Source organism: Phycodurus eques, chromosome 9 (genome assembly GCF_024500275.1).
Source record: "Phycodurus eques isolate BA_2022a chromosome 9, UOR_Pequ_1.1, whole genome shotgun sequence".
Classification (NCBI taxonomy): Eukaryota; Metazoa; Chordata; class Actinopteri; order Syngnathiformes; family Syngnathidae; genus Phycodurus; species Phycodurus eques.
The window spans coordinates 15,218,182-15,233,248 of NC_084533.1; the positions used below are offsets into that span (position 1 = coordinate 15,218,182).

At 41.3% G+C, this 15,067-nt stretch overlaps 1 protein-coding gene across 4 annotated transcripts in view; it reads left to right on the forward strand.

The window, feature by feature from the left end:
- Positions 1-15,067, forward strand: part of fam193b (family with sequence similarity 193 member B) — a 38,367-nt gene that overhangs the window by 20,662 nt on the left and 2,638 nt on the right. For 3 of the 4 annotated variants that reach the window (XM_061686179.1, XM_061686181.1, XM_061686182.1), the window contains 6 exons: positions 2,315-2,533; positions 8,951-9,362; positions 9,455-9,635; positions 9,737-9,970; positions 12,201-13,224; positions 13,312-13,387. In XM_061686179.1, the coding sequence (XP_061542163.1) occupies positions 2,315-2,533; positions 8,951-9,362; positions 9,455-9,635; positions 9,737-9,970; positions 12,201-13,224; positions 13,312-13,387 (2,146 nt within the window). The remainder of the gene's footprint in view (positions 1-2,314; positions 2,534-8,950; positions 9,363-9,454; positions 9,636-9,736; positions 9,971-12,200; positions 13,225-13,311; positions 13,388-15,067) is intronic. The other variant, XM_061686180.1, reaches the window with a different exon arrangement.

Genomic DNA, 15,067 nt, shown 5'->3' on the forward strand with positions numbered 1-15,067 from the left:
AACGATAAGGTCGATAAAATCGGTATAAAGTCTAGTAATAACTGTATCCAATCAATTTGTAGCTGAAAGCAATTACACTGGCATGGTAACAGGAATTCAGAACATTGAGAGAGATTCTCCATATGATTAAAAAATACTTTCTACAAATGAATTATTAATTTATCACACAGTCAATAAAGGACAATTAGTCAAATGCCAATTCCGAATGTGGCGGCACGGTGGACGACTGGTTAGAGCGTCAGCCTCACAGTTCTGAGGACCGGTGTTCAATCCCCGGCCCCGCCTGTGTGGAGTTTGCATGTTCTCCCCGTGCCTGCGTGGGTTTTCTCCAGGCACTCCGGTTTCCTCCCACATCCCAAAAACATGCATTAATTGGAGACTCTAAATTGCCCGTAGGTGTGACTGTGAGTGTGAATGGTTGTTTGTTTGTTTGTGCCCTGCGATTGGCTGGCAACCACTTCAGGGTGTACCCCGCCTCCTGCCCGATGTTAGCTGGGATCGGCGCCAGCACGCCCGCGACCCTAGTGAGGAGAAACGGCTCAGAAAATGGACGGATGGACAATTCCGAATGTGAGGCCAAACAACCCTGATTTGTATCAGCATTAATACCTACACAACCTTCATAAATACTCTCTTACATATGCATACATTTGGATTCATGCATTGTTCTCTGAGAAAAGGCAAATGTCAAGGTACTGCCACATCTCGTAATGTTCATTAAAGTGTAAAAATAAAAAATTCTGGAGCCACACTAAAATATATACATTGGCCCACGTCTCACTCCCACGGTTTTGTGGAAATCATTTAAAGTCTTTTTTTTGCTCCTGGCAACATATCCTGCTTGGCAGAGGAATAACATTTACATAACAATTGAATAGGACAAAAGAGCAGGACTTAAGCAAAATATATCAAGTGAAAAAAGGACACTATCTTTAAGTCATCTCCATCTCGTCATATTGTAACTGTGCTCAATTTTTTTTTATTGAGTTAAAACATTTTGATTATTGGTGGAATTATTTCCAGCTACTTAAAATTTTATTCAGGAGCGAGCAAACCTCCACCAAGGCCTGACAGTTTCAATATAGAATAGCACATAAATGCCTCCTGCATTTCCCTGAATTTTGTAATTAGGATTCATTCACCTGGTAAAAGTGCTTTTATTGTCAATTCTTCAATATGCGTAACACATACAGAGGATTGAAATTACGGTACTCAAGGGCCCGCGATTCTACAAAGAAAAATAATAAATAATATCAATATTAAATGCTACATAAAACTATGGTATATACAGTATACAAAGTATTAATTTAATGTGCAGTATCAAAGATCAGGTGACGTGTGCAACATAGTCAAGGTCAGAGAACTAAGGCAAATAAGACATAAATTAGATGACAAACCCCCAATGCTGCTAAAGTGGCTGGTGGTGCGACCCTGACTCTAGTGTGTGTGTGTGTGTGTGTGTGTGTGTGTGTGTGTGCGCGCGCGTGCGTGTATGTGGGGCGTCAAGAGTTCAGGTGGGCAGAGGACAGAAGAGGTAGAGGGGGCAGAGTGGGCAGAGAGTTCAGATTCCTGCCCGCCTGATGAATAAAACTGTCTTTGAGTTGGCTCGTCCTGGCTCGCAGACTCTGCAGTCTCCTACCTGATGGCAGCAGACTGAAGAGGCTGTGTGATTGATGGGTGGCATCCCCTGCTGCGGGTGAGGCGGGTGCTGTAAATGTTCTGCAGGGAGGGAAGAGAGGTTCCGATGATCTTCTCAGCTGCCCTCACTATGCGATGGAGAATCTTGCGAGAGGATGCGCCGCAGGCTCCGTACCACACAGTGATGCAGTTGGTCAGGATGCACTCTATGGTCCCTCTGTAGAACGAGCACATGATGGGGGTCGGGGCTCTGGCTCTTCTCAGCTTGCACAGGAAATAGAGACGCTGGTGAGCTTTCTGGGCCACTCATGAGGTGTTGCTGGTCCAGGAGAGGTTCTCAGTGATGTGCACTCCCCGCAACTTGAGAACGCTACCAGACGGTAGTCATTGAGGCAGGAGGGAGACGACTTCTTCGGGACCGGGATGATGGTGGTGGCTTTGAAGCACGTGGGGACAACACTGATTCAAGGAGCTGTTAAAGATGTCCGTGAAGACATTATTCCTGAGAAATAAGAGATTAGATTAAAAAATTTTTAAAAAAAAAACATTTGCACACATCTGCATTTGCCATCAAATTAAATAGGTTCTTTGTGCCACACAGTTTTGTGTGTTCCTGCTAACATGCCTGGGTGACGTTACATTTATAACCCCAACACTCTGTGTTGTCCACATGCAGGTATAACAACAGCATCAGTTTGTCATGAGAAAAGAGGACTCCACGAAGCACCTGGTAAATCTGCTAAAACGTCGGTAGCCAAAGTGTGCCCCTACAGTCACCCGCTAACTCAGAATTCCAGTGGCTCTTCTGCTGGGACCCCTCTCTCTACCTCAGCTGACCTGTGCAAGACCACTCCCAAGCATTTCAAGAACGTGTGCCGTCGACCAACCCCACCAGGTGTGTAATGCTTCTTTTGTATTATACATTGGGATCCAGTGTAAAATCGCCCTTGACTGACTTTCAATCCAAGTCTGCCAAATTATCACATAAGAGTCCAATCTCAAAAGTTGCATGTCCTCTGAAGTTATAAGATTCAGGATTTGAACAATATTTTTGGAGAAAAATGTTCCGAATGAGTGGCACAGAGTTGATCAGAATATTGCAGGAGACAGTAGTCTACCTCACAAAACACAGTCCAGCTATCATCAAATGATTTTACTCTACGTTTTTCTTTTTCTTTGGCTTTTTTTTATTCCAAAAGAATATTTACTGCACATTGAAACTCATGTGAATTTAGCAGACTTGCATTCAAAGTGTTAAGGCTGGAGCCTCACAATGCACCTGAGTGAGTTTTGTTGTTTTTACACTGACTTACAGTTGGAGGAAAAATATCTAAACTATTTGGAATTTTGTTAATTTCTGCATGAATGAGTCATCAAATGTAGTATGATCTTCATCTAAATCACAAGAATAAACAAACAGTCTGTTTAAAATAATACCACACAAACAATTATACATTTTTTATATTTTTATTGAAAATGTAAATATTCACAGAACATGGAAGAAAAATTCAGTGAACCCTTGGATTTAATAACTGGTTGACCCTCTTTCGGCAGCAATAACCTCAACCCAACGTTTCCTGTAGCTGCATATTAGACGTGCACAGCGATCAGGATGAATTTTGGACCATTCCATTTGTTGCACTTCAACAAGATTCCTGAGCTGTCTGGTGTGAATCACTCTCGAGGTCATGCCACAGCATCTCAATAGGGTTGAGGTCAGGGCCACTCCAGAAAACATTTTTTTTTCTGAAGCCATTCTGTTGTTGATTTGCTTCTTTGTTTTGATCATTGTCCTGTGGCAACACTCATCCTCTTTTGAGCTTCAACTGTTGGACAGATGACCTCAACTTCTTCTGCAAAATATCTTGACAAACTTGTGAATTCATTTTTCCATTGATGTAAGCAAGCTGTCGATGCTCCCTCCAACATGCTTCACAGTGAGGATAATGTTTTGATGTTGGTGTACTGTGCCATTTTTCCGCAACAGAGGGTGTTGTGTGTTCCTCCCAACCAATTCAACTTTGATTTCATTTGTCCACAAAATATTAGGCTTTACACGTCAGCATTTTTGGGGCTGATCACCGATCAGCAAGTTGGCAAAAAAACGATAACCGATCACTGACCCTATTTGTATGACTTGTTCATTTATTGTATATACTTGTGTACTGTACACTGAGTATCTTCAAGTATTCTCTAGCACTTTAGACAAAAGTTAAACATCAGTGACCTCTAGGGCGCATTCAAGGATTGGCCACTGACATAAGTTTAGGTCAAATCAACATTACAACATGACAGAAATAATGGGTGCTAACGTACTGTAATTAAATTACTTTATTGCAATTAAATTACTTTAACAAATACTGTTAATGACATGCTTACTCTAACTTTCTCACTGTGCCAGCTATATGGACGGGTGTTGTCCAGAGTGTGCAACCATTTGGGTTTCCCCCACCGCCCTCCTCCCCACGCTGCGTTGCTTGAAAGCGGCATGCACCTCCTCGTGTACATTCTTCAGGTGCCCGATCAAATTTGTTGTGTTGAAGCATTGAGATGTAGTCCCCCACAATGTACTTCAGTTGTGCACAGACATCAAATGTTTGTCTGTTTGTCCGTTTGTCTGAGACAGTCCCACACCGACAACGTATTTTTTCCCAGACAAGACTGAAAAAAAGTTTATTGGCCGTCCGATAGTTACAATACTACACCACAAGACACGTGACAAGGCTAAAAATAAACTAGCTTTTGGATTCATACACGACGGCAATGCGGTGTAAATGTCTTTTGCGGAGCCGATCAATAACGTCATTGATCGGATCGGCGAATTATGACATGAAAGCCGATCGGCCGATCCGCATAAAATGCAAATTATCGTCCGATACGATCAACCCGATCAGATCGGTGCAAAGGCTACACAATATTTTGCCAGTTGTGCTGTGGAACATCCAAGTGCTGCTTGGCAAACTTCAGTCACGTAGCAACGGCTTCTTCCTTGGTGTTCTCCCATGAACCAAATTCTTGTTTGTTTTACATATGGTGGATTTGCCAACAGATGTTGGAATGTGCCAGTGATTTCAGTCTTTCAGTCTTCAGCTGACACTCATCTTTACAGGACGGCTACTTCTTGGGAGAGGAGCAACAGTGCTGAACTTTCTTCATTTACAGACAATTAGTCTCAGCGTAGACTGATGAACAACTGTCTGTGAATCTTATTTTTAGTGATGCACAAAAACTTCGGCCGCTGAAATGTTCTTGCAGATAATAGCCCAAAACTGCCTTTTCAGTTTCAGACTGAAACACGTTTTTCACCGAAATAACATGTCACACGTGTGTACAACTCAAAGTAAAAATTGTTTACTATTAACAAGCACTGCTGAATATATATTTGAATTGACTGCGAGGTTAGTTTATTACACACACCCTACACTCACAGTTTGATCATGACATAGTGCCATAAATCAGCCATAAATCTGAATAATAAATGTTAAATAATATAGTCAACAAACCACTGGTAACATAAAACACATTAATAACAAATAAACATAATTTTTCCTGTAACAATTAAAATTCGCATGTTGCGATGAATTACGGGAACCACGTCTGCTTTTCCGTCTTCATGCTAGTGGCTACTAGCCCAAACTGGAGCGACCCAACCTCGCTGCTTTCCACTGTTCGGGTAATGGGAATGTTTGTTGCATGCTATTTTGCGCTGCCCAGCTACCTACGAGCTTAAGCTAACGCGGCTAAATACGATGCCGAGCCACGTAGGCGAACGTGCACCTCGTGTCCGTTGTCAGCGCAGCATAAGTCACTAATCATCGCCTCCATGATAGCGTATAAACTACACTTTTAGACAAATATCGTTATCATGAAGGACAGGTGGAGGATAAGACGAGACAGAATGGAACACCATGCTAATCGATAAGCTATCACATGAAGTTGCAAAACACGAAAATAAGTGATTGGGTGGTACGATACACTTGTCACATGAGTCTGGGTGGAACTGCGTTACAGCGACGGTTAGCCAACTTTGAAGAGAAAAATAGTTTGTAAATTAGTAAGTGTTTTGAGAGGAAAATATTGTAATACAGTATACGATGCTGGACAGCCATAACAGGGACCGGAAACAGGAACCGAATTATATGTCACCCTGCTGCGTCACTTGTGAAAATGAACATATAATTTAAAAGTACATTAATATAACAAATATTTATGATATAAGATTAAGAAGACCTTTATTAGTCCCACAGTGGGGAAATTTGGATAAATTGTGGATACAGGAAATGCAAAAATATTATGCAAGAGAAGACATTTGGCTGGAAATGCGTCCGCCGGTTGATGCAATAAATACTTCAAAATAACAAATATTGAAGCCATAATTTATTCATGATTACGATTACAGTAATGATCATGTTGTGAAATTGAACAGTATGGAGATATTACATAATTCCTGGAATAACTGTCCTAAGGTAGTGTTCTTGACATAATTTAAAAAATATGGAAATTCAGACAAATTGTTCTGGAAGTTCATTTACATATGTAGCCAGCTTTGCAGTCATAGCCATAAATGCAATTTTACTTATTATTAGCATAGTTTTATCATCAATAATTGTCTGGTTTGATTTTTTTTCATATTTTAATTCATGTAAAGTGCTTTGAGTTCCATATTTTTGGGAGGAAAACAAAAGGTTTGATTGTTACATTTAAAAAAAAATTTTTTTTTAAGGTGTTTAGGCTTCTGGTTTTCGGCCTTGGGTTCCTCAGTTTCGGATTTTGGTTTCGGTCAAGAATTTTTATTTTGTGCATCACTAGTTATTTTCAACAAAAATATGAAAACAAATCATTGTATGGGTGGTGTTAGGTTAAGCAGACGATATTTGTTTATTCTTGTAATTTAGATGAAGATCAGACTACATTTTTTTACTTATTTATGCTGAAATTTAAGGAATTCCAAAGGGTTCACATACTTTCTCCTTCCATTTTAGCTATTTTTACATTTGTGGGACAAGAACGATTGTCACAGATGGGCCTCATTACATCTTCATCATTTGTCATTAAAGTTAGAATTATTTTATCGTTTGTACAGCTTTAATATTAACTACAATGGGACAAAGAAGTATTCAGTCAGCCACCAATTGTGCAAGTTCTCCGACTTAAAAAGATGAGAGAGGCCTGTAATTGTCATCATACGTATACCTCACGTATGAGAGACAAAATGAGAAAAACTAATCCAGAAAATCACATTGTCTGATTTTCACATACATACTTATTTAGTCGTATGGAAAGTTAGAAAAGGCTTGAAGTGATATTACTCAAACAGAGAACAATAATGAGCAATAGTACGTATTATTAATCAATCGATTATATAAAGTAACTTTAAGAATCAGAATGTACTACAATTGCATAAAATCTAATTTTAATTATATTGGGAAATCCTGAATAATAAATTGGCAATAACAAACATATTTATTTATATATTTACTGTAATAAAATTACTTTAACAAATACTGTTAATTACATGCTTACTCTAACTTTCTCACTGTCTTGGCCATATGGACGGGTGTTGTCTGGAGTTTGCGTCTGTTTCACTTTTCCTTGCCCCCACCCCCCCCCGCCACCAACCGACCCCCCCTCCCCACCCCCACGCTGCGTTGCTTGTGGCATGCTCCTCTCCTTGTCTGCATTCTTCAGGTGCCCGATCTAATTCGTTGTGTTGAAGCATTTAGATGACGTTCCCCATGACGTACTTCAGTTGTACACAGACTGCAAATAACGTACGTGTTGTTTGTCTGAGACACCGCAAAATAGTCCCACACCGATGACGTGTTTTTTCAGGGTTTTATTTTCGGAAATTAACTCCAAGCGCGCTCTCTACACTAAGGAACATTTGGAAACTCAGAGCGTTGTTGGAGTGTGCCGTTAGCACCACACTCTGGGAGTGACGGAGCCCCGCCTCTCTAACTGAAGAGAAAGAGCGGTCAGGCATGACAAGATGTTTACAGGCACAACTGACTCATTCAATATGGCGGATGCACTGACGTATCCCTGCCAATGGCCAACACGCTTGTTCGTAAATTAATAGAAAATGGAGTGTGCTCTACCTCTCTGAACACTGGACTCTCAGAGCGCAGGGAGAGCGTTAGATTGAATTTCCAAATGTGCCCTATGTTAGGATCTTAGCAAGCTGCTGTTGTGATCATGAGGGCTCTGCATGCCGTCCGGGTGCTGCTGGATAAAAGTGCTGGAGCGGAGCATTGAATGGACTGCTTGTATAAGTGTGGTAAAATCTGAGATTTTAGATCCAGTCCAATCCGATACTTTTATTTTATAATTTTTTTTAAATTCCCTGGCAGCTGACCGATTTCTGAGCTCAAAGATCGGTTTGGGACACCCCTATTATTTATGAAGTTGGCAGAAACAACAATGCCTATTTTTCATAAAAGGATCCCTATAGAGCAGGGGTGGGCAAACCTTTGTGCTCAAGGGACACCTTTTATCTATTTATTTGTTTTAAACGGGCAGGTCATTTGTAGATGAAAAAAATTAAAAAGCTGTGTATGTAAAATATACAAATGAGTTCATTTTAACAATTAAATGTTTTAATTTTATTGTTTGTAATTTCATATCAAATTATTTTAATACAATAAATAAATGCAATTGTTAAATTTATATGTAAAATTGTTTGTTTTTATCCAGCCATCTATTTTCCGTACCGCTTATCCTCACTCGGGTCGCGGGTGTGCTGGAGCCAATCCCAGCTGACTCTGGGCGAGAGGCGGGGTACACTCTGAACTGGTCACCAGCCAATCGCAGGGCACATTTACGTAAACAACCATTCCCACTCACACACACACCTACGGACAATTTAGAGTCGCCAGTTAACCTAGCATACATGTTTTTGGGATGTGGGAGGAAACCGGAGTGCCCGGAGAAAACCCACGTAGACACGGGGAGAACATGCAAACTCCACACAGGCGAGGCCGGATTTGAACCCGGGTCCTCAGAACCTTCCACTGTGCCGCCTAATGTTTTTATTTACAATTAAACAAAATGAACCAATTATTGAAAAAGATAAATTGATTTAAAAAATTAACTGGAACATTTTTAATAACCAGTTTTATTATAGCACTGTTGATAATGTGCTCAGTGGGCCAGAAAGAACTGACTGGGCCGAATGTGGCCCACACGCCATAGTTTTCCTATGTGGCCCACACGCCATAGTTTGCCTATGTCTGCTTTAGAGTAATTAAACAATATAAAATATGATTATAAGATGGTTTTGCTTTAATTGTGACATGGTACATGATTCTTCCAGGTGAAGCCTTCCATGCCAGCGACCATCATCAACACACAGACTTGTCAGTACCCCCCAATAGTCCCACGGGCCTGTCTTCCCAGCATTCCTCCCTCTTGCCCCCAAAGCCGAGTTCGGGACAATACAACCACGTAACCTCGTCATCTGCCACTGGTGTCGCAGGCCACACCCCCTTCACCCCTCTGGTACCAAACCTCCATGGGCCCACAGCTAAAAGGGCTTCTCCCAGTCCAGACAGCCCAACATTAGTTCACAAGCCCAGTCCGTGCAAAAACTCCCACATTCCTGCTGTGAATACACAACACGGCAAATTGGGCCCATCAGTGGCAGGTTGTAACCACCCTTGTAATGCGCACAGTACGGGAACGGTGGCCTCTACAAATGTGGGCAGCTTGTCAAGTGGGGCCTGCAGGTCAGTACCTATGAAGTAACCATGGAACATGATAAATATGATTGATTGGTGACTACAATGTTCTCCTAAAATGATCTTGATCTTTTTTGCAGGGACCAAGCATGTAAAGGGCACAAGATGACTAATGGGACAATGTGTGAGACAATAGAGTTAGAGGAAGTGGAGGACGAAGACAGCAGCTCTGAGAGGAGCTCTTGTGCCTCCTCTTCCACTAACCAGAAGGATGGGAAGTACTGTGACTGCTGTTATTGCGAGTTCTTTGGACACAATGCGGTACAATTTGCCAACCTCTGTTCAGAATAGGGGTTTTGGATTATTTTGCAAATTCTCACGAATTGTGAAAAGCTTATTTTGAAATATTTATTTGTGCACAGCCCCCAGCCGCTCCAACCAGTCGGAACTATACTGAGATCCGAGAGAAGCTCCGATCGCGACTCACCCGACGCAAGGAGGAGCTGCCTCAGCGCCAGGACTCGGAATTGACAGGGTCCGGTGCTATTGACAACCGGGATGTGGATGAATTGCTGGACTTCATCAACAGTTCTCAGCCCAAACCTGTAAACAGTGCCAAAGCGGCTAAAAGGGCTCGGCACAAACAAAAGAAGAAGGTATGCTATCAATAAAATTTGGTTTTGAGTTAATTTTCTAATACTCGATGTAATTCATTCATTGAAATGTGTTCAGTTTTGCAATCATTCACAAAAGTTAAAACAGTGGAACCTCGAATACAATCGTTTAGTGATGGTGGTTGACTTCAAAGTTGTTCACATTTCCAAACGTGTAAATCAGCTCAAGAGGCATTTTTACATAACTATAAGTATGAGAAGTTCTCAATATAATGAAAATAATTAAGTTAAACCAAAATAAGAATACATTTTTTTTTTACCCAACTTGACCTTTCGAGACCCTGATAGTAATGAAGGGGTAACAGGAAGAGTGAGTTTTCAGAGCGATACTGTCAGCATTTGATATGTGTCACTGGAATTGATGTTTCATTTGAACACGTTGAGGTGTGTGTTATTTCGGCGGTATGCACCATTTAAGAAACTGCTACTCAACGCTGTTAGTATTGTTTTCAGCGCATTAATAATGTCCCATTCTTTGGGAGGCTTCGCTGGTCAATTACTTGCTAGTTTGTAGCCACGATGCTTTTGGCTTCATGCTATATACATTAGCATGTGCTCAGTAAGAATTATTTGTGTATGTGATAGTTGCTTAGATAATTTATTCATCCCATGTGGGAACTTAAATTATTAATGATCCCCTTCCATCACTGTTAATTTTTATCACTTTTTGATGTCCTTTTTTGGGTTTGCATGTTGAATTGGTTGGAAATGCCTAAAATATCCTTTTTCAAGCAAGTCAAGTTGGTCTGTTCCACTTTGCATTTGAGCTGGTCGGATTTCTCATAATTATGCAACATGTAAATGAGCTTTGCTCTGATTGGATTGCTCATCTTCCCCAATTCTCATTTTCATAACAGCATCGCATCCGTCAATGCAACGTTCAAACTCTCGTCTCTCGCAAGAGTTTGATCACAGGATTATTTGTACAGACTGAATGTGCATTCCCTTCATTTTTGCCACATTGATATCCTCCTTCCACCTTAAGGGTTGTAGGCATGCTCAGGGCAGGCAACGAAGCGCTGTGCGCCACCACAGCCAGCATGACAAGTCAGCCCGGCTGGTTCCTTTGAATTTATTTTATTATTATTTCTTAAATCTCTTCCTAGTTTTACTCCTTTCCCAGCCCCGGGCTGGGAAAGCAGCTGAGACTCGCTCGCTTAAAACCCAGAAATGCCGTGTCGCCGTTCAGCTGAGTTGAGTGGGTGGGTACCAAACACGAAGTGGGTAGGTACTTGAATATTAATTGACAAAATTACGTCACAATGTCAGAGATTTCAAATCCACCCATTTTGCAAACATTATGCCGTTTATTGACATTTGTATACAATTGACAAACCGCACAGATTCAGAACTTAAACCATGTCACATACTCATTTTGACGTATGTTATGCACTAAACATCCATCCATTTTCAACACCGCTTATCCTGGTTAGGGTTGCGGGGTGCTGGAGCCTATCTCAGCTGACTTCAGGTGAAAGGCAAACTACACCCTGAACTGGTCGCCAGTCAGTCGCAGGCCACATATAGACACGGACAACCATTCGTACTCACATTCACACCGTCACTGAGTGGGAACTGATCCCACGCTGCCCGCACCAAAGTCAGGCGAGTGCACCACTACACCATCAGTGACTCATGCATTAAACAGTGGGAAAAAAATAGATTCTGGTGGAAGGGGACCTTTAATTACTTGCATTGCACGAATTGGACCAACTAGCCTTTCAACATTTTCTATATCGCTAAAAGTTCCAAATCCGATTCTACGGGTATCACACTTTCTCTTTTTCTATCAGTGGTATCATTCTATGGTTACATCGTTGAAAAAGACTAAGAAAAATGTAAACACTAAGCTAAAGTCCCATGAGATTGGCTTACGTCAGGTATGTTTGACCTTGACGTTTGGTTTGATTTTGTATAATTTTTTTTGGGGGGGTTCAACTCAGACTTATACCACTTTTGGGGTGCTCAATCTTAGAGGAATACTTTCTCTGAATATAACTAAGAAATGTCTTCATGTATTATGTTTTTGACAAACAAAGCCAATGTTCCAAATGCTAGATGTCGTTATAAAAGCAGATAATAAGGGTTTCACTTACTTTCAATTGAACACAAAATAAGCATGATAATGATTTTGATGAACTTGTGGTAATAATTTCAGGACTGATCTTCAGTGTTAAAGATGATGATTTAACCTTCATCATGTTCATTTTAGGAAAAAGCTCTGCAGGGCAACGTGAGTGCTGCAAGCAGTGATCCCCTCTCCAATCCATCAGAGTGCATAGACGAGCCCACGCCTGACACAGCAGAGACTTCACGGTTATTGGATTGGCCCCAGTTGGAACTTGAGCGGGTCAACAGTTTTCTCACCAGTCGGCTGGAAGAGATAAAAAACACCATCAAAGACTCGATCCGGGCCTCGTTTAGCATGTACGATCTAAATCTGGACGTCAACGATTTCCCGAAAAAAGCGGCCACGCTGGAGGGCAACCATTTACTGTCCCATCTGAACAGCTCCTCTGACTTGCAGCAGATAGACCTCGACTTGGCCCCTCTTTCGCTGGGAACCTTTAAGAACCATCTGGACCTGGTCAATGGATGGGAGGACACAAATGCTTCCCCAAATACCACCACAGCCACTGGGATCACAGGCGTGTCCAAAGATGTCCAACGCTTGAACACTACGCCAAGTGTCTCCAAGCTCACTAGAGTCCACTCCCCGGAAAAATGCACTTCCTCCGGTTCTGACAGTTTGCCACACGTACCGGCCCAAGTTACAGCAAAATCAAAGGAGGACATCTCAGATTCTAAGAACAGCACTGTTGGGAATGGCAGCACAAAGTCAAAGAAGAGTAAAAAGCAGCAACAGCAAAAACAGGAGCAATCGTTTTCAGAGCACAATTCTAAAGTCACCGAGTCAAGGGTAGCTGAAATAATCTGTAATGGCTCAAAAGCTTCACTCAAACAGCTTCAGCAAGCAGCGGACACCCAGAAAAACGGGCTGAAGAAAGCTGAGGAGAGCAGATCATCCAGAAATGCTGCAGCCAATGGAGCGAACATTGCCCTCTCAAATGCACACAAGGTTAAAGGTGACACAGAAATGCGAACGAGGCGATGTGAGCAGGATTCCGAAAGCAAGGCTCATCCCGCTATTCCGGCAAACGGGCAGCATCCGACGCAATCTAAGGGGAAAAATAAGAAGAACAAGAACAAGGGTGAAAAATCCACTAGTGCTATTGGTGCGGGAGAATCTTGATATTTATGTCTATGTATATATTTTGTGCATGCTTTTTGTAATTTCTATTTTTTTTCTATTTATTCTTTAGATGATGTATTTCTTCCGAAAGATGTAGATCCAACACAAATGGATGAAATTGATCGGGAAGTGGAATACTTTAAAAGGTAAAGAGCACATCAGCAAATCCCAATGCATTGAAACCGTCAAAACTGACCACAATTCATTCTCTGACTTTCGTGGACATCCAATTTGGCACAATTTTAATGCAACTTTACCTATTGAGATCAGTTGTATTTGAAAACGGATGTAACAGGTAATCCTTAAAATGCTCACCCCATTTGTTTTGCGTGGGAGTCACTCTTAACACGTCAAACACCACAGTCAATATTATCTTTGAGACATCCGATAATTGGGCCTTTGCTGGCTTTGATCAGAAGAGAGGAAAAATGCAAATCAAATTCTGCTCGTTTATCCCGTGTGTACCCCACTTAAGATGAAGTCTTAGAGTTGGTCACATCAAAGGCATGTCATGGATTCTGATGGTTGATTCTACATCCAAGGCTTTCCAGAAATTGTGGTTCAGGGTCCGAAATATTTAAAAAAGAAATTGTACAGCATTTATTGCAATATAAAATTATCTTCGCATAGCAGTTGCTGAGATTTGTGTAGCAATTTAAAAAAAACGCTGTTTTGGGCAATAATATGAATTAGTTCCACTAAGTAAGTACTAAATCACAAATGTTATGCTTTTCTACCCAGTAATTTAAAACACTTTACTCCATATGTAGAGACATATTTTAACCAACTGAACAAGTAATATTATTCAATTTTTGCCTTGTGGGAAAGTATTGTAGCAACCTTGCACATTGTTCATGAGTCTGTGGTTTCCGATTGTCCGGGGGGTCGTGAAGGTAACATGATGCATGTACAGGAAGCAAGGGAGATGGACCTTGGGGAAAAGGTCAGTTGGCTACCACGCTAGTTCATGTTCTTAACCCTCTTCCTCCCTTGGCGATAACAATATGGTTCTATGGAGGCGATGATAAGTGACTTATAATTCCTTGACACCAAGGTTATTATAGTAAATGAAAATTAATGAAATAACTAAAACTGAAAAAATATATATATATATTTTTTTTAATTTATTTTATTTTTTTTAATGATGACTAACTGAAACTACATTTTACGTTTACAAAGCTAACTAAAACTAACTATAATTATAGCAAAAATGTGCTTCACACTCAACATTCATACGTATGGGCAATTTAGAGTTTTCAGTTAACCTACCATGCATGTTTTTGCGAAACCAGAGTACCCAGACAAAACCCACGCAGGCACGGGAAGAACATGCAAACTCCAAACAGGCGAGGCCGGATTAGAACCCGGGTCTTCAGAACTGTGAGGCAGACCTGCTAACCAGTCGTTCACCGTGCCGGCCACTTCAAACATATTTCATTTATTCAGAAACAAAACACTATCAGTTTAGTGCCACTTCAAGAAGTATGGTGACCGAGTGGTTAGCACATCTGTGTTCGGGACTCATGGGTTCAAATGCGGGCTTCGGCCTTCGCCTGTGTGGGTTTTCTCTGGGTACTCCGATTTTCTCCGACATTTCAAAAGTATGCACGATAGGTTAAGTGATGACTCTCAATTGTTCGTAGGTTTGAATGTAAGTAGGAACCGTTGTTTGTGCCCTACGATTGACTCGCGACCTGTTCAGGGTGTACTCCACCTCTCGCCCAAAGTCAGCTGGGATAGGCTCCCCCATACCCGTGACACTGGTGAGGATAAGCGGTTACAGAGAATGGATGGAAGAAGCGTTCAACTTTGGAGGTTACGCTGTA